Source organism: Pararge aegeria, chromosome 7 (genome assembly GCF_905163445.1).
Source record: "Pararge aegeria chromosome 7, ilParAegt1.1, whole genome shotgun sequence".
In the NCBI taxonomy this organism is placed as follows: domain Eukaryota; kingdom Metazoa; phylum Arthropoda; class Insecta; order Lepidoptera; family Nymphalidae; genus Pararge; species Pararge aegeria.
The window spans coordinates 3010730-3037349 of NC_053186.1; the positions used below are offsets into that span (position 1 = coordinate 3010730).

The following is a 26620-nucleotide window of genomic DNA, read 5'->3' on the forward strand; positions in this document are numbered from 1 at the left end:
TTTACCGTACATCGTACGCTAAATCGCTTAGGGTGGTCAGAAGCCTTTGCTGAAGCTTCCCACTAGACCAGACCAGTGACAAATTTAAATTATAAATTCCCAAATCAACGCTGTGCGTGATCGAACCCGGGATCGTTCACCACCAGGGAGGTCGCCGAAAACCTATGTACTGACTGTATTAAATTTATGCCAGGTCCGTACAACTCTGAAAGCTTCAATAATAAAAACATCCTGCAAAGCAGCGAAAACTAGTTTCGGGGAGATTAGATCTCCCTGTTACACTCCACGCTGTAGGTAATTGACTGACCTCGAAGTCTTCTGTCGATGATCTGCTCTGAAAAATGCTCTCTATGCTCTCTACATAAAAAAAGCTCTTTTTCAAAAAAACACTTAACTTTCCAACCTGTTACCCACTAGAAAATATACAGTTATCATCATTAAAACGATTTAAAATACCATTAATAAAATGGCTTTAAAAATATATTTATCCGTTAGTGAATTTTTAGTGCGCAAAAAGAATAACGTATCGGATCGTTTACTGTAATAAAGAATAACAGTAAAGAATCATGTCACAAAGTCGTCAAAAACACAACGCGACAAAACGTCCATAAAATATGAGTTCAATTTGAGGTTTAACCCCATCCATTTTCGGTCCAAATATAAAAAGTTTTGTAAAAGGTTTGTTAAGCCACGGTCACCCATTCGTTACAGTTATTGGTACGAATTCTGTTCTACAAAAATCTCCTAACAAAACTGAACTGAGAGTAGTGCTCTTTTAATAGTATAGGATTCCGATATAAAACGACCTTCACCGTCTCGGTGAGAAATATATTGCATATGGCTTGTCTAACAAATTTCAGTCCAGGATGTGATTGATATAATTTTTTTTTTAACCTTTCACCGGTTTGATTATTAGACAAATTCTATACAAATCGAAAGTATGAATATAGCCCATAGAATATACAACCGTTATATTATAGGTTGTATAATCAGGTAAATCGATATTAGCATTTTGCACCGGTCTATTTATTGAATTAAAATTAACAACAACATTGCCTGTGGAATAGAATAGCATTATTTAGACTTGTCAATGATTTCGTTCATTTTAGAAATTACGTACAATAGGATTGATATATATATATATATAGTAGTAGGAGGAGTAGAATATTGGCATTATATTATACTTAGAAGAAGAAGAAAAAGTCTTTATTGCACATACAAATACAAAACCAGGTTAACAAAAAAAAAACGATAATATACATATGCACAAAGGCGGCCTTATCGCTTGAAGCGATCTCCAACAGACAACCTTTGGTTGAAGAAACATATTAGAGAAAACGGGATAGTGCAATACTTAAATTGTGCTAATTATAAACGTTACATATACAATACATACTAATACTACATATATATAGTAAAACATATTTATTCATATATATGTATATAAATATCAATATATAAACTTAAATACATATTACTATTTAAACATACACATAAAATACATAGATATTTTGCTACATACTAGACAGGAAATAGTCTTTTAACCGCGATTTAAAGATATTTAATGATTTGGACTGTCTTATATCCCTCGGCAGCTCATACTTAGTAGTAGTAGGAGTAGATTTTTTTATGATAGTGCTCCTGCAGGGAGGTGCTAACGCCATGCTTATTTCTGTCGTCAAGCAGCATTCCTGTGTTCGGCAGGATGATTACGTACTCGTATCTCGCGACAGGCGTAAATCTTGCAATCACTGCTGTCAAACGTCACTTTTGTTTATTTATTCCTATGGAAAAGTGACGTTTCACAGCAGTGATTGCAAGATTTACGCCTGTCGCATTGCTGTCGCGAGATACGTAATCACCCTGCCGGTATGAAGGGCGTGGTTGCCGGTGTGATTAAAGGAAAATGAGGCTTAACACCTACGCCTCAAATTGATGGTCTCAGAGCGGCATATTAAAGTACGTGCTCTTTGCATGGCCATGCGTGTGATATTTTGCTTTGTTCTTTTCCGGGGCGTAAGTGCCAAAGTTTGCCCCGGTACGGTTTAATCTGTGATCCCGGATTGCTCATCATCATATCAATCCATTATCGACTCGGGCACGGGTGCGGAGTCCACCATCCCACAGTTAACACACGATGCCTTCACCGTTTGAAGCAACTTAGCAAATGATATTTTAATAGCTTAAAACGCACATAACTTAGAAAAGTTTGAGGTGCTTGCTGGGATTCGAAGTTAGTCCCCCGAAAGTACCATAAGTCGAAGTCCTTCCCACTGGGCTATCACCGCTTCCGCGTTGCTCGTATATACATAATTATTGTCCATTACTTAGGATAGGTATTGTCAGTGGCGTGCACTACACACATGCACAAAGGCACTGCATACCCAAATTATTTTATATCACTCGTATTGGAGGAGAATTTTTCCATTTTATGCCATGTACCTGCTTTATGCATACCATGGTCAAAAACCCTGTGCACGCCACTGGGTACTCGCACATTCGATTTAATAAATTGGGTTCCTTTTTTTTATATGTATTATATGTGTATTAAACACATATAAAACACATATAATACACATATAATACATATATGACAGACGCTGACCACAAAAAACAATAAGGTAATATTGCACGGCAATAGGTTTTGATAAATGAGGTAGGATTTGTCACGGACATTATGACCCTGGGCTAGTCACAAGGAAATAATATCGCAGGCTTTGTGTCTATGCCTAAAACAATAATTATTAGATGATTGATCGTTAATCGTTAAAAAAAATAAACCCGCTTACACTATAGTCCAAAAAAACTTTGCGTTCTCTAAGCATAACTTATAATAACTTGAATTAGAGCAACTAGAAAACTTCTACTCCTTATCGGTTTCTACGCGGCATCGTGCCGTAACGCTAAATGGTTGGCGGGACGTCTTTGTGGGTAGAGTGGTATTTAGTCTCGGCCGAAGCCGTGTATCAAGTCTATATGTAAACGTTGTTCTTCTTTTAAAGTTTCTTCTTGTTGTGTCCGAATAAATAAATAAAAAAAAATAAAACAATCCTTTTTCGGCCAGTTGTGTAAAATTGACTACTAGACTATGGGGTTGTCGGTTCTAAGCGTGTAATATAATAACAGTATTGCATACACCCGTCCACTCATTTTCCCGCTACGTCATATTCAGACAATTATATTATTATCTATGTTATTAGCCAGATGCATGATTTTATTATTAAGAAAAAAATAAAAACAAATAAAAAATGCGTCATAACATTTTACTACGTATTTGCCTTATCTACGCCCCCAATATCGTTGTTTTGGGGTTTAAAAAAAATGGTTTTCCCTTTGGAGTTTGAAAACAGGAACCGGATGATGGCGGTTTCCGGTTAAACTATGGACAGTTACTATAAACAGTTCGGCTCATATTACCTAACAACTTTTTCCGACCCGATGACCCGAACAAAATGACACTCGAGGATTAATTGCTATTAGTTTAATCGCTTTGTCTGTACGTCTATAATCACACAGACACAAAGATACTTTCAGTACACAGACAAGATGTTTTTGTGTATGCGTTAAAGAGCCTACACACAAAAGCTGTCGAACTAGCGTCGGTATCAATGTTACAAGTACGTAAAGTTTTGGATTTTGGAAAAGTTTCGGTTTCCGATTAGATGTCATACGAAGTCCACAAGCACTCGTGGACTCGTGGCACAAGTTACTCGATTTTTGGCACAGAGTTAGTTGAAAGGACGTAAAGTAACATAGGCTACTTTTTATTCGAAAAGAGCGAGAGGTTCTCACAGGAATTGTAAAAAACAGTAGTTAACGTGGCCTAAGTCGCGGGCAAAAGCTGTTTTAAAATTAATGATATTTATAACCAATTTACGTACCCAAAACTGGTATATGACAAATTGTTTGCTAAAAAGTTGACATCATAATCCTACTGATTAGGCGAAGGAATAATGTACGAGAAACGCACAAGGCCGTGAACTTTAAACTTTCAACACCCAAACATTGTAGGTTGTTTAATAATAAGTTGTATTTGTTTACAAATTTCGCGGAGACAAAATAATTTAGTGCGTAGCCGTAGGTACCGGACTGAATCTCGACTTCGAAGAAAATTACGGCCGATTTGCGCAGTGGGCAGCCAGTGGCGTGCATACAGGGCATGTACTAAGCGGGCAGATGATATAAAGTGAATAAAATCTTCAGTACGAGTTATAAAAACCTTAAGGATAGGCATTGTAAGAGTTATAACAAGCATAACCTCAAGATTTTATAACTCGTACTGGAGATTTTCGTCATTTTATATCATCTGCCCGCTTAGTACATGCCCTGTATGCACGCCACTGCGCAAATCTGGCTAAATCTGCAAGGCTGTGGGTTCGATTCCCACAACTGGAAAAATGTTTGTGTGATGAACATGAATGTTTTTCTTTATGTATTTTATTGATTAAAATATTAATCAGTCATTTTAGTACCCACAAAACAAGCTACGCTCACATCCCTAGTACATAAGTCTGATGACCTTCCAAACGCATCGGTGAGCGCTGTGGTTTTATGTGGGAGGTCCGGGGTTCGATTCCCGGCAGGGGCAAAAAAGAAATTTATAACTTTTGAATTTTCTCTGGTATTGTGGGAGGATTCGGCGATAAAAAAAGCGATTTAGGGTTGCGGTATGGTGTTTGCATAGGAACCAATTTTTATAAATAAATATATAACATAAATATACTACGACAATACACACACCGCCATCTAGCCCCAATGTAGGCATAGCTTGTGTCATGGCTACTACGATGACTGGTGAATATTTTTATGAATAAGATAAGTAAATACTTATAATATACAGAAAACACTCAGACACTGAAAAATATTCATGCTCATCACACAAACATTTTTCAGTTGTGGGAATCGTACCCACGGCCTCTGACTCAGAAAGCTGGGTCGCGGCTCACTGCGCCAGTCGGCCGTCAATATACCTGCCACACCCCCTAAAAGGTTAGCCCATTAGCTTACCTGTCGTGGAATAAAAAAAAAAAGGTCACTTTATTTATACCCAGCCATAACATCCTTTATGTCTATATCTGAAACAGTCACACTTTCTTTGCAGCGCGCCTAGAATTACAAATAACAGCCTATAATTGGTCAACCATAATGTAACTTTCGCCTCTGACTTTCCTTTGTTTTCTAATGATAGTTACAGCCTAATGATTCCTTAAGTGGAATACAATCGTAACTATACGAGCTATTTGTAGAAGTATAAATGTAACCGACTTCAAAAGAGGAAGGTTTTGTTAATGGGAGATCCGGTAGAGGCATCCTCATTATTATCATCCCATCAACCATTACGTGCCCTACGTCTCCTTTCAGAATAACAAAAGTTTAAGCCATAAACCACCACGGTAGACTTCACACGCCATTGACAACATGGTGAACTAACTCTCTGGCATGCAGGATTCCTCACAATGTTTTCCTTCGCCTGATATTGCAATTGCATAAATTAAAAACGCACAGCTGAAAATATTTAAGTTACTTCCAAAAAGGAGGCCAGAGGCATCCTGGGCATTATCATCCCATCATCCATTACAGGGCCTGTCTCCACTCAGAATAACAAGAGTTTAGGCTATAATCCATCACGGTAGACTTCACACGCCATTGACAACATGGAGAAGTAACTCCCTGACATGCAGCATTCCTGACACTGTTTTCCTTCGCCTGATATTTCAATTGTTTAAATTAAAAACGCACATCTCAAAATATTTAAGTTACTTTCTAAAAAGAAGCCGAGCCCTAACGACTGGGCTATCTCCGGCAGAGGGAATTTATGGGATTTTTTTTATTTCACATATTTATCTAGTCTGGTCAAACGAAAGGCTTCCGGCGTAAAGAGTTCCTAAGTGTAATGGAATTACGTGTTCTTCATTGGTCTATTCGTTAGCATTGACTACGGATGAAAAGGTCTTGGTTCAAATCACGGGTCGGCCTAAAAATCGGTAAATAATCCTAAGTATTCTAGGCGCAGCGCTGACCGCTGTGGTTTTAGGTGGGAAGTGCCAGGTTTGATTTCCGGCAGAGGCAATTTGGGAACTGATATTTTCTGACTTTGCACTTTGCACCTTACAGTGGCAGGCAAAACGTGCCGCTTAGCGATTTAGCGTTCCGATACGATTTCACATATACACCGATGTGTTGGCACACCCTACAGGCTAGCCCGTTACCATCTTAGAGTATGCACTCTACTAAGTACCCTAGTAATGCCCTAGTAATGCTGGGAATTAAACGCGGGTCTTCAGATTTAAAACAGCGCTAACAGCAGCGCCACGGATGTCAAAAACATATGAAGATGACTTAACAGTAAGCATAAACTATTAACGGGTAACTATTATAGTGGGTAGGTACAATGTATTATTGCATATTAGCAAATAATGAAAATAATTGAAGGTGCTTCGGCATTTTCCGGTATTATATGACCGATATAATTATGTAAACGAACCAACTAACGTTTACGTTTTACGAAGTATGTATACCTGTGGGTGTGCCAACACATCGGTGTATATGCGACATCGTACCCGAACGCTAAATCGCTTAGCGGCGCGTCTTTGTCGACACAAACAAGTGCAAAGTCAGAAAATATAAATTCCCAAATTGCCCCGGCAGAGGCAAACGAACCTGGGGCTTCCCACCTAAAACCAAGCGGTCAGCGCTGCGCCTAGAATACTTAGGGTTATTTACCGATTTTTAGGCCGACCCGGGAATTGTATCCAACATCTTTTCACCCGTAGTCAATGCCAAACACTACACCAATGAACTACACGTAACTCCATTAGAATTTAATGATAGTCAGTCTAAGTGCCATGACTTACTCAGTGGCGTGCACTTCATTCATGCAGAAAAGCACTGCATACCCAAATTATTGTAGATAACTCATATTGGAGGGGATTTTTTCCATTTTATGCCATGTACCTGCTTTATGCATACCCTGGTCATAAACCCTGTGCAGCCCACTGGACGTAGATATGTAATTTAATCAATTTTTAAGCCGACCCGGGTATTGTATCCAAGCAGTGGCGTGCACTGGGTTTCTTACCAGGGTATGCATACACCAGGAAAATGGAAAAAATCCTCCTCTTATACGGGCTATATTTCAATTTTAGGGTATGCAGTGCTTTTGTGCATGTATGAAGTGCACGCCACTGTATCCAAGACCTTTTCACCCGTAGTCAATGCTAAACCTTACACCAATGAACATTAGAATTTAATAATAGTCGGTCTAGGTGCCATGACGTACTCAGTGGCGTGCACTTCATTCATGCAGAAAAGCACTGCATACCCAAATTATTGTAGATAACTCATATTGGAGGGGATTTTTTCCATTTTATGCCATGTACCTGCTTTATGCATACCCTGGTCATAAACCCTGTGAAGCCCACTGGACGTACTTATGTAATTTAATCAATTTTTAAGCCGACCCGGGTATTGTATCCAAGACCTTTTCACCCGTAGTCAATACCAAACACTACACCAATGAACTACACGTAACTCCATTAGAATTTAATAATTGTCGGTGTAGGTGCCATGACGTACAGAAGTTATTTAATAAGCTTATTACATCTCCAATTAAAATACACCTGTGATGGAGGAAGCGGATATTCTGAGAACGTAGGAACATATTGTTCTCAGAAAGATGCTATGGAAATGAACTGTGGGAGGCTTCGGCTGTGGCTATATACCATCCTACCGACAAAGACGTGCCGCCAAGCGATTTAGCGTACCATTACTTATTTATTTATTAAGGACAGCAAACAGCTGATACATTTAAACTTACTCTAGGTTTCTACATACTGCAGGGCTAGCACGGGCGGGAGATTAAAATTATATCACCCGATTATATCCCCTGACAGGGGAAATAATTAACGTAACCACCTGCTAAATCACTGGAACATGGAATAGGAGAAGTTTAACCCCGTTTATTAATACACATATATTATTTGGATATTATTTCCAGTTATGAGTTTGCTGAGTTTCTTGCCGGCTTCTTCTCGGTAGATTCTGCCTTCCCAACCGGTGCTAGAATCACTACAAACAGACAGACTTGATGTTTCAAAAGTGCTTATATTAGGCCTACTTGAAATAAATGAATTTTGAGTTTTGAATTTTTATGCGCCAGTGCTCTGAGAGTTTATAAAGAAGCTGTGGGAGAAGATAAATTTATATTCTTTCCCCGGGGATATAATTGTCTCCTGCCCATGCTAGCCGTGCTGGGATACATATTCAATGTTTAATTTATCATAGATCATTCATACCACCGAATTAAGATCATACAGAATCCGTGTACATGACTAATATTGAAGCATCAAAAACCACTCCACTTAAGTAGTTTTTCTCGGACAGGGGGTCATCTATTTAGAAGTTGCCAGTAATTATTTTAACTCTGATGTTTGAAACGTTTACCATAAAATGAGGGAAAATGGGATAAGTATGTGAGCTAGCTACATTCCGCGGGTGTGAAGTGAGACGTCTGCTCTGTTTTTTCTAAAAGAATCAGCCTGGCTGTTCAGCGCGGAAATGCAACCAGAATTCTTCACCGTCATTCCACGCGGACATGAACTTAGTTATTAGTTTAGTTATAAGTTTTATTATAACATTATCAACATAGTTATATGTGAAATACAAATTGAAAAAGTAGATTGGCCTTAACTTCATTTGTAATTTTTTTTTAAATGTCAAGTAAGACGGTTCGATAATTCAATAAGCGTAGGTTTTCAATAATCATAGCTAAATTTAGTAATGACATCACGCGAGATCCCTTCACCTCTTATCCTTCTGACGATTCTGATAAAGCTGAAAAATGTTATTCTTACTTGTCTCATAATTTACGCAATCTTTTCAACTTTTTAGTTATGATAAAAAAAAACACTTAAATTAAGAAATACTACATAATACATTTATTTTTTTATATATTAAAACATACATTACTTTCAAAAGTTAGAAAAAATGGAGTGTATAGATAAACTTCATAAATACTTGTGCTATAGGACTACGCATTTCGGCATATGAATAAAAAAAATGAATGAGATTTTTAGAATTCTGTTCACACAGGCAATCGGTCGCATCGATGCGAACGATCGCAGGCAGATCGCTGCGATCCAATGTCGTCCACACTTTTTCACATTGATATAGCGACTTGTTTGTATCGGGACGTGGCATCGCAGAATGCTCGTGCAAGCATGACAGGGACAGTAAATTGTGTTAATGGTAGTTACACAAGTAACTAAAATAAGTACAAAGAGTAATGAATATCGCTCTCACTAACTAGTGCACGTTGCTTGCACCATTAACCAGTGACTTTTGCAAAATATAACAAAGAACGAGCAGCAGCTTTCTCTGTGCTATTACTAAATTGACATCTACTGCGATCACCAACTTGTCGGCCCACCGTGGTGATTATGGAAAATCCTTGTCGTAAGAAGAGGATTTTAGTCCAGCATTGGCCTTTGACGAAAAGGTATAGCAAGAAACTCGTGTAAGATTTACGCGAGTGTTCTTGCAGGATTAAACGCTACATTGCATGGAATCTTCGAGACCAGCGATGTATACTATATGTGAAATCCGGAATCACTTGCGACGTACTGCCGCGTGTATGTGCTCCTTAACAGACACGGACGACTTAACGAAAATTGTATCTAAACTGTAGGTATTTATGTACTTGTAGCGGTCTCCACATTACCGAACTAGATGGCTGTACAAAAATCCTGCATCGCGCTAGCGAAGTGTTTACAAAAATTTACTATATAGTAAACAACTTCCAAAGATGTTCGGACCTCAGTCCCCGAGCACGATCACCCGCTCGGAGGAAGATCTCCCTATTGTTACGGTCGAGCGTATCACCAAAACTCGCGTACATGCTTATTTGGAAAGTAAAGAGCAAACTTTATCTATCATTCTAATCGTTAGTTATTCACCTATGCTATGAATTTGCAGGCCCTCCTTGTAAATATCCCTTTAAACTAAAAACTATATTTTTGCTCGATCAGTGTTAACACTATGTATTAGGTACCTATTTAATATAAAATAAATAAATATACTACGACAACACACACATCGCCATCTAACCCCAAAGTAAGCGAAGCTTGTGTTATGGGTATCAAGATGACTGATGAATATTTCTATGAATAATATACATAAACACTTAAAGAATATACAGATAAACACCCAGACACTAAAAAACATTCATGCTCATCACACAAACATTTTTCAGTAGTGGGAATCGAACCCACGGCTTTAGGCTCAGAAAGCAGGGTCGCTGCCAACTGCGCCAATCGGAAGACACTTATTATTATTGCACTTTGGTACGGGCCCAAACCTGCGCAAGTCAAAATCGCACTTTTTTTTTTATTAACAACTAATAAAAGATTGATAAAAATAAACTAACTTGTTTTAGAGAGCGGCTTTAAGGTAGGTTTTAGTATTCGAATGACTCATATTGTACCTAGGTATTATAATAAGATTCCAGCGCGGGGCCTCTGACATTTACGAGTAGGATTGTAATCTGTGCAGCCACAAATGGCGGCAAAGCTGGAGGACTCTGCAATCACCTCACAATGGCCGCACGTGTCAGATACATGTCATGTCTGTTTGTAAATCATTTTAATTCAAGATATAAACTCATAAATATGGTCCTGCGAACAAACATTTCTCACCACCGACCCCCATTATTAACAAATGACAGCTCAAGTTTTGTCTGCATTTGAAGCGCCAAATATTATAATACTAGCTGTTGCCCGCGACTTCGTCTGCGTTTTATTTTGTTTTTTGATGTGGCATTCAATTTAGTTAAAGTTCTAAAAAAAATTGAAGTGTTCAGTATCGCTAAGCCTTAAATGAGGGGTTTGCTTCTGTCCGCTGAGGAGTTCTGTCCTCTACCTCCAACCACATTCATCAGATCCACACAATGTTTGGGCAAAATTAAACACATATTATAACCTCTATAGTACAAACATAATTATTTAAATCGGTTATAATTTGTCGGAGTTATGGTGTAAAATCACCAAACACTTTCATCCCCTCTCCCAAAGGAACCGAGCTTTATGTCAGGATAAAAAGTATCTTATATTACTTCTAACACTTACAACAATATGTGTTCAAAGTTTCATTTCAAGTTAAGTAGTTTTTGCGTGAAAGCGTAACAAAAAAACTTACATTGACATTTATTATATTAGTAGGGATAGGGATAGGGATTACTCTTACAAAGTTTTTACAAAGTCGAGAGCCTTTGGAACTAAGAGTAATAATATAAAATGTTTGGGAATTCAAATTTTCTCCGCCTACGACCAGACCAGAGAAAGTACTGAAATTAATGAATTTCCAAGTTGTTCCTGCCGGGTCGAACCTGGGACCTCCCACTTATAAGACTACAGCGCTCACCACTGCGCCAGAGAGGTCTACTCGTAAAACTAACTGCGCCAAAAGTGTCAATCAATTGGAGACTAATGCCCGTTTTCACTAACGACGAACAAGACAATGCCTCTTTAAGTAAACTGTGGAGATTTCTAGGCATTCATCAACCGTTCGCCAATAGTTATCACCTAAGAGTTGGTGAAACTTTTTTTTACTATAGACATCGCCTAAATTATGAGACATTCGAGTTAGGCAATACCTAGCTTTAATGAAAACGGGCACTAAACAAAGTTTTTCCTGATTTGAATAGAGGTCAGTTAATCGACCAGCAAATAAATCAGTGCCATCTCTTGATATACGTGATACGTACCTCGAATTATGGAAATTACGGAAATTACGCTTTACGGAAATAGCAAGCGCCGCTGGGTGTATTTGGGTAAAAGCCGTCTAGTCGGCACTACAAAGTTATATCCAGCGACCGCTTGTTCCTCTGTCAAAGTTTTAGCACCAAACAATCATCTCACAGTGTTCACTGGGTGTTCAACGTCTAACTTCTTGCAAGTTGCAATCGGGGATTTTCCTAGAGAAAAAGGTTTCTTTTGTGGAGAGGAAGGGCTGCAATGTCAAAAATTTCCCCTTTGCGCAGATTTGAGATATGTGGCACACGGAACAAGCAATGATTTGGACTCTCAAAACCTGTTAGCTTGCATAATAGTGAGGAGAGAAAATCAAGAGAAAGATGAAAAGGAAAAGTGAGAGATAGCTTAGAAATGAAATGCTTAGTGGTTCCATGCAGACTTAGGAGATACTTAGGTTTTGATGTAGATTTTGCGAGTTGGGAACGCCTTAAAAAAGCAACACCAACGAAACACTATGCAATATTGTATGTTCGATGAAACATACGCAGTAATTGAATAAGTGTATGTTTTGATAAGATTTAAACTAATTAATGATTGACTTTTTAGAAGGCATTGATACTGAGAGTTGTTCTCCAATAACTTCGCAGTGGTGAAAAGGAATGGCCAAGTTCAAGAATTAACTGACTTAACTTAAACAAAACTGGCTTAAATAGGTACTACCAGGCGGAATTTTTTAGCGCTGTGGTCATATCAGTGAGAAACCTGGGATTCGATCACCTGGTCTGGTCTTGGAGAGGCTGCTGCCGTGGCCGTTACTGTTTGCCGCTTTTTTTTAAGCCACTGGGGAATGCTTTTAAGCTTCCCATCGGACAAGTACGTGCGACTCCGCTTACGTTATACCGACTAAACCCCAGGGGCGTGTACTAGTGTCATGGCATCCCAGCGTTAACGGTATACTAGGGGTAAGCGTCTCATGTAACGGTTAGCCTTCTACCATCTCAGTCTGTAGCAACCCTTAACAGTGATATTGCAGTAAAGGGCTTTACTTGAGCAGAAATTATATTTTTTATTTTGAGTTTATTTTCTTTAATTTCAGTATTTTTAAGGATTTGTCCTTAACAAAATGTTGGTCCTTTTAGTAAATATGTCTTTTTTAGATTAAGATTATTCATTCTAGGCATTTTTATAGTTGTTAGCATTCATTTAAAATATTACTATCGTGTTTTTAGCCAACTTAGATAGAGAAAGGCATCTTTTTAGGTATTATAGTCTGGTGTTAGATAACTTAGGAAATAACTTTTTTAAATAATAATATTTTGAGTCACTTTGACTGTGTGTTCTTAATTATAATTCATACTAATTCATACCATCATATATATAAATGCCGACGAGTGTGCGTTTGTTTGTTACAAAACTATACTGTAGGTATAGTAAAATTGAAAAATTTGTATGGATGAAGAGTCTTTATTAAGATATTTTCTGTGATCGATGTGATTCATAAGCGAGAGAAACCGCAAACAAGTATAAAAAAATATTCAAAATCATTGTCATCCTCCTGGGTCTATTAATATCCCACTGCTGGGCATAGGCCTCCACATAAACTATGTTCATAATAACAGGGTTTTAGAGAATAGATCCAACGTGCTACTCCAATGCTGGTTTTTGGGCTTTGAAGATTGATATCACATATTAGTGATTGTAACTAGATCCAATGATTTGACCGGCTCTCCGAGGTACGAAGGTGGATTTCCATTCTCAGGGCTGATACTAACTCAGAATTTCACAAAATTTCACAATTTTTGACCCGGAAATAGAACCTAAGATGTTGTGAACTGCAATATAACATGCTAACTGCAATCATCACGGCAGTTCAATTATAAAAATATAATGAACAGCCATTAAATTACTAAACAAACAAGAAACACTAAAAACTTAGTCGTAACAGTTAAAATATGCAGTTAGGACACTATATATTATTATATAACGGCCATGGCATGTAACGAAGAATTATTGAGGGTTAACATCTACCTACTTAGTTTCTACCTACCTACTTTTAATACGCATTGTCCAGAAAGTACCTCTTTGCTACTTCAGAGAAACGCGTTCAAAAGGTAGGTACCATCACTATGCAAAAGTAGCGTGCCAACTGTTATAGGCACATATAGGTAACTAAGACCGCTACCTAACCTGTACCTAAACTGGTTTTTGAGTAATAAAACCAAAGTTTTATACAAGAAATATTGCTGCTTTTCAACAGATTTGTCGTTATGAAGTGTACACTGTAAAACACCGAAAGAACTATCGTTCCAATTCACGTCACAAAGTCTTTCAACCCTAAAAAACTTCGGAGAAAGCGGCACAATACGAAACGTAAAAAAAAACCTTCACTCACCTGGCAAACTGCACTCGATTTCACTCAACTGTCGACTATAAAGCACTTTTTTTTCTAAAAACAAAACTCTTTTACACAAACAAAGCCAGCTTACCTGCGAAAGAACAATTTTATATAACTTCAACGCGAACTGTTGTGTTGTCGTACCTACTTCCTATTTTAACCGGTTTATTTTAACCTAATTTAAAAACTTGCTAACGCACTTGTGTATCTTGATAATGCAATGTATTATCAATATTTGAATTACACGTTATTGGCTCTTTTTGTGATGTCTATTTTGATTTTGTAACGTAAAAATCCAAATGACGTGCGCACACGCCAACCGATCGATTCCGACTGGTTGGAATCAAAGAGGTGAGAAAACGCAGTTACCAGGTTCCTAAAGGCTTTGTATACTAACCAATATAAGTTTACCTGCAGGTGTCAACTTTAAACTCCTTAATACAAGCTAATAAAGGTGATTTCGTCTAGTATATGCGTCTTTAAAATCCTGCAAAACATTCTGTAATTCAGTATGATCACGATAAATCTCGCACAAAGGTTTTATTTATCTGGTTAAAGAAGAAAAAGACATAATTGAATGTTGATTGTGTGAAAAACTTACCAAGATTTCACACGATTCTTTGCATTTAATGATAACTCCGCAAGATTAAATCATAAGTAGGAATTATCTTCGTTAATTGTTTTCAGCTTATTCGGGACGGGAAATATGGGATTAAATTAAAAACACGTGTTTTCAGCCGTCAAGGTATGTAGGTAATGTACTTTGGAGTAATTATGTAGCCAATATCCGCTAGTTGGCTGTCCAAGATTTTGAAGAGCTATACACTTTACTTGATTTAAGGTTAAAAATATGACCATCGTCTGTAGACTGGTCAATCTTGTGATATTCTCTGCCAACTAGTGAGGGTCTACTAACCTGTGTTTTCTGGTGCGGGGCCGCCCGTGCCATTACAGCTACGTAGGATTCATTCATCAGTCTTTCGAGCTATTTGAATTAGGAATATTGTGTCACGTGTGTTGTCAAAAAAGCTAAAATTTTAAAGTCATCAATATACTATAACAACAGTCAACACTGTGTCTTTTTGTAAATACCTCTCCTAAAGGGAGGATTTGCCTAAAATCACCACGCTGGGCGGAAGGGTTGGTGATCGCAGTATGTGCTACTGGCATAGAGGAAGCCGTTCGCCGTTATATCCTTAGTCGCCTCGTACGACATCCACGGAAAGAGAAGAGTCGGTGACAAAAGCATACGGAAAAATCATATGTATTTAAAATACTTTTCATATTACTGTAAATTAATAAAAAAACAAAATAATAATAATAAATAAATACACTAAGACAATGCACACAACGCCATCTAGCCCCAAAGTAAGCGTAGCTTGTGTTATAGGTACTAAGATGACTGATGAATATTTTTAGCACCCAGACTCTGAAAAACATTCATGTTCATCACAGAATTTTTCCAGCTGTGGGAATCGAACCCACGGGTTTGGACTCAGAAAGCAGGGTCTCTGCCCACTGCGCCACTCGGCCGTCAGATAAATAATAACTATAAATAAATAACTATACATGAGAGTAGGCTTTACTTACTTTGGTGTCAATGTCGTCATACATTCAAACCTCCTTCAGCAAGATCTTACGCTCATCTCGCTCTGTGACCAGGATGTCAAACTTAAACACGTCAAAATATGTTTAGCGTTTTTCAATGATATATTATTTGTTTTATAATGTTTTATAGGTGAGTGCTCTTTAAATATTATAATCCTTACTGCAGTAGGATAACGATTAATCTCGCACACTGGTTTTATTTTAAGTAGGCATTCTCTAGACTTTTGGAGTAGGGATGCCTACTTCAAAACTTTACTTAGTCATCGGTCCCCAGAACGCACCGCTACTTTTCGGAGAATTTTAAATATCCCTTGATTTAATGGTAAAGGAAATCTTGAAGAGGAAAGTTGTCTGCCTGAGATGTCTCCAAAATATGCCCAAAGGCACTTGGCCAGCGTGGCGGAATACACCCTAAATCCTTCTGTCTGTAACCCGTGCTCTGTAGGTGGCCGGTTCTGTTCTTTTTAACTTGTACTGTGCAAATCCATATTTATAAAACAAAGTCGTGTGAGTTACACCATTTATAACTTGACAACGGATGGATCGATTTTCATTATTTTTGATTTGTTTGATTCCTGATGGTCCGGAATAGGATAATAAGTATTAAAATTATTAATTTTTTTTTATTTAAAATCAAAACAATAATCTAGCCGTTCATTAGTAACAAAACTGACAGCGCACGTCAATTGTCTATAAACGTGGAACGGTTGATGTGACCTAAAGAGAGGTACATTAATCCGGAGTCAGGTGAGATTTACGTATTACAACTTTACAAAGACATTGTGATGTAAAAAATATTAAGGCGGAATAAAATACGTGAGGACAGCTAGTAAAGATTTTACAAATTTAAAATGCCTATAATAATTTTCGGAACCGACAGGATTTGAACCTGCGACTCTCTGGCAATCGTGGCCTGAGCGCTATCTCCAATTAACCTGCGGCTCTCCTACCGTCGATGCCAAAATTAGTGTATGCTTTTCACATCAGTCTTATAGCGACTGTAGCGTCATCTACAAACGTTGCAGTTTCGATTTACTTTTACAAATGTCCATATAACAATGAGACACGTTTGAAACAAGAGATGACACATTGCTTTTTTATAATTTAAAAAAAAAATTATAAAAAAGCTAGTAAAGAGTATAAAATGATGATGATTTGGACCCTATGGTTCCAGTTGTTCCCAGTGCAGCTTCACAGCGCAGTTCGAGAGTGCGTTGGCCATGCATCATCAGCTGCACCATGAAACACCAGCTCAATCAACTTCTAATAATGTAAGATAAACTACCGAATGGACTGTGTTTTTTTTTATTCCACTACAAGTCAGCTCCTGACTGCAAACTCACCTGCTGGTAAGACATGATGCAGTCTAAGATGGTAACGGACTAATCAGGTGTATGACAGTTATATTAAACCAATGCCACTAATCGATTTCGTACCGGAACACTGAATAGCTTAGCGGCACGTCTTTGCCCGTAGAGTGGTAACTAGCCACTTCCGAAGCCAGACCGACCACAGAAAATTCAGAAATTATAAATACCCAAATTTTTACCCACTTTCATAACCCTATTGGACACCACTGTTTCCGCGCCATGGAGGTCATCGAGAATGCATCTTAAATTAAGTCAGAAACCTTTTTTTTATTAGGTATATTGAGTAGCGCATGAATTCAATTACATAATTTTGTCATGTAGTTACCAATCTATTGACAAGCGATTAACGGTTTGTACGCAGAACACACGGTTCTGGGTACAAACCGTAAAGGGGTATGGATTTACTGTGACTGGTATAAGTACCTCTAACAATTACGTGTAGGTTTAAAATCAATAAAAATAATGTGTTTAGATAGTGGAGAAATCGAATACACTGCCTCGGACAGTACGGCCCGTACAGTCGTTTCCATCAAGCAAGGAGGATAAGGGAATGAAGCGTTAGTACCCATTTATTATTTAATACTAGCTGCTGGAATAAAAAGTAGCCCATATTACTTTCCGTCCTTTCAACTAACTCTATGCCAAATATCAAGACGATTGGATATAGGGTTTGCGGGAAGGACAAACAAACGTGTCCGTCCGTTTATAGCTTCTACATCTTAGATTTCCTTTTTTTGTATTGTTTATGCTGTAAAAAAAACTAAAATTTACATTAAAGAGGACTTGTAATAATAGTAGTAAAAATAGTATTTACTTTTATTTATATATTTTGTTTAATATTTATTACAGTGTGTATTTAATTTTATTTGTAAGAGAGTTCATCTTAGTCTTAGATTTAATTTTTTTTGTTGCAATAAAGCTGTTATATTATATCTATCTATAAGTCCCCGATAGTGAATAGTAACAAAAAAAATCTTTCGGACATTTTTCATTTTTCATTTAAACGCCATCTATGTGTGAACAGTGGCACCTCGCACATCGTCGGCGACGCGGTTGTTTGACAAGCTGCGCGCGCGGATCTGTCGCAGCAGGACTCTCTTTGCGCATCCGGAAGAGGGCGTTGATCTGGCGCATCATTTTAATGTTGGTAACATTGATTTTAGGTCTGGCGCGACGACGCAACGATCGGTATTTATTCTGTTGCACAAATCTTTTGACGCTAAATTAGCAGGTCTTAAATAATGTGCCATACTTTTCACTCTTCGTGAAGAGGACATCACAGAATTACTGTACACAGCACACTGTCAATTCAGTCTAAAGATGTGTACATCAGATTGAAACCCACTGCAAACATCTGCAGTAACTTCACAGTTTGGAACGCAGTCGTTTTTTCGGCAAGTTTGATAAATAATGTGTAAAGTCAGAAAGACTGAAAACATAGTAAAAATCGAGGGCCGGCGATAAGCGAATGAAAATGTGTATAACAAAAGTACGAGAAAAATGTAGCCGGGAACCGCAAAAGTTGTTTCCCGTACTTACATTACAAATTTTCTTTACAGGATATATCAGGCCAAAGTGAATGCACCTCGAAGGCTATGAAAGAGCTGGAGCCAAGCGTAAGCAGGGTCGGGGTAATTGAATCAATCAGAGAGAATAAGGAGACCTTTTCATGCCATTTGTGCTCGATGGATTCCGATCGGTTTGTTACTACTTTACAAAAAAAGTCTCTTATCAAACACCGGTTCTAGCCCTTGGAGATGTAGGGCTAGAATCTTTTTAGCCGCTATAGTATTTGGGCGTGTTCTGTTTAATACTTTCACATGACCATCACTCATCATCATCCAATTCATATTCAACTACTGTGAACCGAGCGACTCCACTACCAGGTGTCAGGCTTTAACGGATACCACTGCACAGTTGAACCTAATTTAATTGTTCTGTGATGATACTATTACATCCGAAACCCTAATGTGCTCTCCGAAGCAAACCATAAATTCCCTAACTCCAATCTGGTACCTACCTACTGACATTTTTTTTACAGAAATCGGCATCATCCAGACAAGCATGCTTGCCTTAGGCCGCATTATTACTTACAACTGAATTACATCGCACATAGATTGGTTAATTTCAAGAGGGAAAAGATAGAACAAATATCAAAACGTCTTTTTTATTCTTTAGTAATAAAATCTTATAAGTTGGCTGAAAATAACCTAGGCCTTTTGTAAAAAGTGTAAGTTTTATTTGATAAACAATAATGAACTTAAATCCTTATAAATTCCAGAATAACAGTTCTAGACAGACATTTACTGAATGACCATAAAATCGGCCTGGAAAACCTTCTGAAACTAGTAATGTCAAAAACAAAAGACGGACTCTCAGAAGAATGTCCAGCTCAAATGTATGGAATAAGACAACCTTACTACAGACCACCAGACGATATCATAGAAGATGGCGAATTTGTTATAGAAACAATCACGCCTAAAATCAAAATACTCAAACACACATCAACTAATACCGATCTCAAAATGTCTGATATTCCCGATTTAAGTAATTGTCAAAAGATCACAAAAGAGATTGAAAAATTAATCGACGTACCGTCGGAAAGCTCGGATAAGAATGAGTTGTTAGAAAAAATGCAGAATTTGAACGAATGCATGTGCAAGTTTGTGGATTCTACAAATACGATCAAAAAGGTTTTGACTAAGGAGTACGATCAGAAGAATGCGGGGAACAGATCGAATGATGCACCGTATTTTAATTTAGGTTTAGGAGAGTGAGTATTAAAAAAAAAACCTGTGCATTTTATTCACACACGGCGGAAGTGTAAGTTCTGAAAAGTAGCCTACGAGAGATTGAGGTAGATTGATGTAGAGTATCAGAACTATTAGGATAAATGTAAGGTTTATTATTTAGTTTCCATCGTAACTAGAATAGGTAAAAAAATGTATAATGTTTTCTATCTCACTCTGTCCTATACATTTATATGTTTGTTTCTTTATCTAGATATTATTCGGTTTCCATAGTAACTTAAATAGGAAAAAAATAAATAAAATAGTATGTATATTTCTGTCTCATTCTTTGCCGGCTTAATCCTACATATTTTTGTAATTGTGTAGCTTACCTGTCGTTTTTTCCGTTGCATCCGGTTTGAAATCAAAACGATTCTAAAGAAGTTTCACTTCAAAAACAGTAGACTAATTAGGATTTCAGAATAAAAACCTTGATGGATCAGTACTGGATTTGTGAATAGACCATGAAAGTCGCGGCCTAGAGGCGGTAGCGTCCTAGGGGCGGCTGATTTCAGAGGACGCCCACTCGATTACAAAGTATAATAATCAAACAAGTTCACTAGTTTTGTCTTGGTTCTTATACTAATACGTTGGATCCATAGAAATCTTGTGGCTGGTTAATATGATTTCTATGGTAAAGAAATCCCTTTCAGAAACTCATTCCTTTTGAATTTAGCAATCCTAGGTATCTACTGTTTTTGTACTTCAATCATTTTCGTTAGAAATGAAAAAAAATCTTTGATGGTTAGGTAGCAGTTAGTCAGTATTTTTTCAGCCCATTCCATAATACAATTGATTTTTTTTTCTAAGAATTGTAGATGAGGCGGCGAAAATAAAGCGGCGTACACTAATAAAAAGTATAAAAACCGGCCACAGAATTAGGAACATACAGAAACCATGTACCGCATCTGTAGCATCGAAAATCACTTCATTTTAGTAGTATTTTTCGAACAGGTGGTTAGTTCATTCCATTCATGACTTTAGTCCATTTAGCAGTCGGCATTAATTATTTTACCTCTAATGTTCTAAACGTTTAACAAAGAATGGGGAAAATTTATGAGCTAGCAACATTTCACGGCTGTCAATTAAGAACTGCGCGGGGCGTAATCACTGCAGAGCACTGCATGCAAGCTGAATGAGGGTTCTGTATGATCTTAATTCTGTGCAATCGGGACTGCTGGGTATCATATACTATGTACTATTGAGTTGGTAGAAATCGTTGGGCATCAACTTGTGTACCATTAAATATTAAAGTATAATTTTCCTTTTAGCCAGGACAGTCCGAAAGATTGGGAGCGAGCTCACAGCGACAAACTAGATCGTAGCCGATGCAAATATAGGGAAAATAGGCGAGTCAAACTTTATTTATACCTACATAAATACAGCCTTATTGCCCTGGTCACCTCTCTTAAAAGGGTTCACCACGCTGGCCAACGGCGGATAGACTCATGCCTTTGAGAATGTTATGGAGAACAATCAGGTATGCATGTATCCTCACGATGTTTTTGGTCACCATTAAAGCTAGTGATATCGAATTGCTTGAAACCCACATAACTCTGAAAAGTTACAGGTTTTTTATTCCACTACAAGTTAGTCCTTGTCTGCGATTTCACCTCGTGGTAAGTATGCAGTCTAAGATTGTAACGGGCTAACCTGTTAGGAAGTATGGTACTTATATTAAATCCATACCCTAATCGGTTTGTACGCGACATGATTCCGTAACGCTAAATCGCTTAGCGGCACTTCTTTGTCGGTAGGGTGGTAACAAGCCACGGCAGAAGCCTCCCAGACCAGGCCAGAGAAAATTGGAAACAATGAATTCCAAAATCTCCCTTTCCGCGAATCGAACCCGGAACATCCAACTTTAAACCACAACGCTCACCGCTACGCCAGGGAGCTCGATTGAAACGTAATCAAGTATGTACTAAATCTGTACATGGAAAAAAAATAAGTGGTATACCACAAATACCTGGGAGACCAAACGTCGCTCTGCTATTTTTTTTTTAAATTGCATGGTTTTCAGGTATATATACCTACTACAGCGCAAATCAGACAACCCCTTATCTCACTTGAAATAATACTTACATATCAATGCAATCATATTTTGAGTCGAGTTGGTATCGAGTCGATAAGTTGTGCGAGAGTGTACCTATTTTGAAAAATAAATATTTTTTTCTTTGCAGAAGCGAGAAAATTAAGTACTCTTCAGACAGTTTTTATTTCTAATTGTTTTTATGCAAGTGTTTAATAAATAAAGCCTATTACAATATTTGTGTTATGTGTCATTTTATTTTGGTTCGTCAAATAGGTTGTAGTTTGTTATTCCTAGTGGTCTTATGATATGAAGGTTAAGTTAATATTTAGAGAATTATGACCTAATTATATGAGTTCTAGCTTTCCTTCCGGATAACCCAGTAGGAGCTCTGTTTTATTTACACCTAATTAAAAACTTTCTTTAAATAAATAGCGCCTAATCTAAGAAGATTCCTGACATACATCAACCGTTCACCGATAGTTATCATCTAAGAGTTGGTGAAACGTTTTTTTTTCTATAGACATCGCCTTAATCATTAGCTATTCGTTTTGTGCGATGCCAAGGTTTAGTTAAAAAGTGCGTTAAGATCTATGGTGGTAGATAAGTTACTTTTTTGAAACCCATAACTTTTCTAAATTTTAATTAAAAGATACAAAAAATGCTATTAAAAGAATAAGGTAACCATTATGGCAATAAAGCAAACATGTATTAGGTATTTAAATAGTTTATTGTAAAAAAAATGAAAAGTAAAATAAAAATTAAAGGCATAAGAATAAAAACCCAGCACATAATAAATCCCGCAGGATTTACAGATGTAAATATGCTCAAAATTCTAAAGGCAAGGATGAATAAAGGCATCTAGGCCAGCGGCTGTTGGACCAATCACCGGAGGCTTAATATAAGCAAGTTTTGCGATTGGTTGTTAAACGTAGTACTTGATTATGCTAAGAATTTTGATAAGTAATCAAATATAAAATCAGGAGCTTCGCAGAAGAACCGTACCGACATAGCTGAAAGAATCGCAAAGCTAAAATGGCCATGAGGCACATAGCTCGTAGAACCGATAAACGCTCAAACGGTCAAATTCAAATTTTAAAATGTCCAGCAGTGGATATATAATATTAGGGAGTAATAAGAAAACTACATAGCAAAGCAAGTTAGTCTCTAAGCGTAAGTTTGGTTTTTGTCGCGTATTAGAAAAATCTGGCTTTTCATTTTATATAATGTACTTCCGCAAAGTTACACCTATTTTTATAGAACACGCATAGATTTCGGTACGCGTAACTGCTCTAGTAGATAGGTCATTATAACTTAATGTTCATGAACATCAACAACATGATTGCAATCCTGTATCACATTGCAGCAATGGTCGCACACTTTACCACAACGACGTTTATAGCAACACGGTTTACAACATTCATTGCATCTTTCCTGCTTAGGATGACATCCATGTATAGAATCACCACTGGACATGTGATAACTCGTCTGACAATTACAGCACTCTTTCTTATCCTGTCGTACGATATTATTTCCTTCGTAGATGGTGTTAGTTTTAACAACTGGCAACACTCTGGGACCATGTCTAATCATTGGCCTGTTAGAATCATCTAGACTTTCTCCTAATTGATGTTTTCTAACAGTCGCGAACATTCTGTTGACTTCCTCAATAGCATCTTTAGATTTAGTTTTCTCTTTCAGTGAATTCTTCAGTTCTTCTAATTTCATTTGCGGGATCGACGAAGATTTGTGTTTCAAGTCAATTGAAAATTGTGATTTTATAGCCGTTTCGGGTTCTGAGTTGATGATTGAGAATTTACCATTTTTCTGCATTTCTTCGTTTTCTCCTAAAGAATATAGAAATGTTTTGCTAACTCTTAATTTAGGTTTTCTTTTCTCGGTTTCAACGCTAGCGTCTTTTACTATAACAGTTTTGCTTGTGTTATCCTTTTTAAAGTCTAGTTGTTTTTTAGTTTGAAATACGGTCAGAACTTCGTTCAGCAAAGTCAGGCCTTTAGTAACATCTGGTTGTGAAGTTTGTATGTTTTTCCCGTTGATATCTTTACTATCAGATTTATCCTTTATTTTGGCTTTGTCATCTTTGCCTTTGTAGTCACTTTTCTTATGTACGGTTTTATTTTCATCAGTATCACAATTTTTCTGGCAAATCGGACAAGACATAGTTTTCTTTCTACAACATTCTACATTTCGGTTGTCTTCTTGAGACGCCTTTTTGTTTAAACATATGGAGCAAATGAATCTATTTTGATAGTTTGTCCTAAGGTTTTTCTCTGTTTCATTCATGTTATAATGATTGTCACGTAGTTCAGTTTTATAAGTCGTTATTTCGATCTCAATGGTTTTGTAATTATTATTTAATTTCATTTGAATCCGCACATTTGTAATTCTGTGAATATGAAATTGTTATTAAAAATATAGTATAGATGTCAAGAATCCATCGTCAGTTAATCTCTAGGAAAATCCGGCCCTGATCAGATCTTTCTAAATACAGTGTTCGAATGAAGAAATAGGTAATCATCATACGTGCAATTGGAGATAGTTTAGTTGGACATAGTATCTCAATAAAGATTTCAGATAACATAGACATAAAGAGTACATTTTTTGACTCTATGCACAATTTCCAAGAATCCTACTAATATTATCAATGTGAAAGTGTGGATGTTTGTTACCTAATCACGCAAAAACGGCTGAACGGATTTGGATGAAATTTGGCATGCATGTAACCTTTGTCATGGAAAAGAACATAGGCTACCTTTTATCCCGATTCCTTAAGAAGTTCCCGAGGGTAAATCCTACTAATATTACAAACTTGAAAGTGTGGATGTTCGTTACTCAATCACGCAATAACGGCTAAACGTTTTTGAATGAAATGTGGCATGATTGTAGCCTTTGATGTGGAAAAGTATAAGGGCTACCATTTTATCCCGATTCCTTAATTAGTTCCCGAGAGTAAATTGAAAATTGCTTACGAGCTAAGCCGAGGGCAGACAGCTTTGAAATTTGGTATGCATGTAGCCTATGCTATGGATAACGACATGTACTGTCTATACTGATGTCTCGAATTAAAAAAGGAGGAATTAAAAACCTTATTCCTCATTCCTCAGATCCCGTGCTGTGCATTTTCACGTACATTCATACTTGGGTCTGAAAGGTCTATAAATGCGTATGGTAACTTACCAAATGGAAACATGATTAATTTTACAATTTAAAAAAAGTATAGAGGAATTGTAATAGGGTAAAATTTTAAAGACCAGCAATGTTAAGCTTTAATCTCAAATTGAATCTTGAATAACAGAAAATAGCCCGAGCAAATAGGTATAGTTACTTAATTGACATTGTCTTGACAAATTTTTGAGTTTTTTTGAACTCAAAAATTTGTTTCTATCAATGGTTTCCTTTTTAGTGTTTGTATATACATTGGATGGCCACAATGCAAATTAATCGATTGAAGGATCTGATTTTAAAGGTAGACTAGACCTGAGCTGAGCCCTCAGATGAAGGAGCTTTTACTACCTCATTTTCATTTCTTCTCTACATATTATAAAACAAAGTCCCCCGCCGCGCCTGTCTGTCTGGGCGTGAAAAACTTTAAAACGACCGAATGGATTTTCATACGGTTTTCACCAATGAACAGAGTGACCAATGTTGAAGGTTTATTTTATTATGGTTTTCTGTAAATTGACTGAAATATAACTATGTTTGTTAGAGATTTCATACCGACTTGGAGCTTTACTGGCGTGTGCCGCGAAAATGGGTTTACAACGGGTCTAGAAATGCTAAAAGCAAGAAAAATGCCGCATGCTTGGAAATAAAAGTCGGCCCGGAAAGTGGTGCTGCAGTTCTAGGTTTTTTTTAAGTTATACAACCGTTGTTAAACGATTTCGTGCTGTCGAAGTTGCGGGGGTCAGCTAGTTGGTAATATGCATGCGCCCGGCTTTAGGAGACAAACGTTAAGGTTAGGTATAGGTAGGTAGGTTGTAATTCACCTAGCTTGGATTGCAGATTGTGAAATGCTAGTAATTTTTTTTTTAATTTTGCCACTATCCGCTCCTTTGCAATTATCGTAGGGTTTCCGCAAAAGTTCGAAGATATAATATACAACTTAGTAACTTTGAAAAAAAAAACAAAGCCTACAATAATACTTCTAACACTTTCCTCTTAAGTATACTATTAAGGTATTTATGTTAGATTATTTGAGTTTCCTGCGAACTACTATATGGTGTACTATATAGATAATGACAGATTTTAGCCAATACATATTTGAAAATTTAATGTATGTTCACAAAAATATATCTAAATTTAAGAGAAAATGTGACTGCAATAATTTGAACATTAGAAGCAAAAATAAACTTGCAGTGCAATATACTGGACTACATAAAATAATTAATTCATTTAAAGGATATTGTATACAATTTTACAATAAACCACCAGTTGATATATTGGAGAAGTCTCTGAAAAAGTTCAAAGTTTGTATGACACGTAAGCTTATAGAGAAGTCCTATTATAGTATCAAGGACTACGTCAACGATAAAAATGATTGGTTGTAAATTATTACTCTAACCAGGTTGCTTCTTTAATATTTTTAAAAGACAATGTGAAATGGTGATAACAAAAAAAATAACAACCGGCTAAGTTTGTTGTGCGCTTCTACTTAGACC

At 37.1% G+C, this 26620-nt stretch overlaps 3 protein-coding genes across 6 annotated transcripts in view; 1 reads left to right on the forward strand and 2 right to left on the reverse strand.

The window, feature by feature from the left end:
* The window catches only part of LOC120624961 (PTB domain-containing adapter protein ced-6), an 84658-nt gene extending 70196 nt beyond the window's left edge, over positions 1-14462 (reverse strand). Inside the window, exons 1-2 of one of the 4 annotated variants that reach the window (XM_039891810.1) lie at positions 14387-14462; positions 14140-14233 (exon numbers count right to left, since the gene is read on the reverse strand). The gene's annotated coding sequence lies outside the window, so the exon portion shown is untranslated. Of the gene's footprint in view, positions 1-14139 lie in introns of all 4 variants that reach the window. The other 3 variants (XM_039891808.1, XM_039891809.1, XM_039891807.1) reach the window with 3 other exon arrangements.
* On the forward strand, positions 11767-22796 carry LOC120625012. The gene is made up of 8 exons (XM_039891921.1): positions 11767-12140; positions 16925-17021; positions 17593-17677; positions 18145-18263; positions 18680-18819; positions 19402-19893; positions 21181-21258; positions 22748-22796. Exons 1-8 carry the CDS (start codon positions 11767-11769, stop codon positions 22794-22796), a joined length of 1434 nt encoding a protein of 477 aa, XP_039747855.1.
* LOC120625239 lies at positions 22731-25158 on the reverse strand. The gene is made up of 2 exons (XM_039892244.1): positions 25048-25158; positions 22731-24348 (listed from the first exon to the last, which is right to left on the reverse strand). The coding sequence occupies exon 2, from the start codon at positions 24324-24326 to the stop codon at positions 23256-23258; it is 1071 nt and encodes a 356-aa protein (XP_039748178.1). The 5' UTR covers positions 24327-24348; positions 25048-25158; the 3' UTR covers positions 22731-23255.
* Between the last annotated feature and the right edge of the window lie 1462 nt (positions 25159-26620).

Excerpts from the sequence above, each read along its gene's own strand:
- LOC120625012 (XM_039891921.1), top strand. The coding sequence starts at position 11,767 with ATGGAAATTACGGAAATTACGCTTTACGGAAATAGCAAGCGCCGCTGG. Across the intron at positions 17,678-18,144 it reads GGAGGATAAGGGAATGAAGC|TGGCACCTCGCACATCGTCG; the intron begins GTTAGTACCCAT and ends ATGTGTGAACAG. Across the intron at positions 19,894-21,180 it reads TTTAATTTAGGTTTAGGAGA|CCAGGACAGTCCGAAAGATT; the intron begins GTGAGTATTAAA and ends TTTTCCTTTTAG.
- LOC120625239 (XM_039892244.1), bottom strand. The coding sequence starts at position 24,326 with ATGAAATTAAATAATAATTACAAAACCATTGAGATCGAAATAACGACT.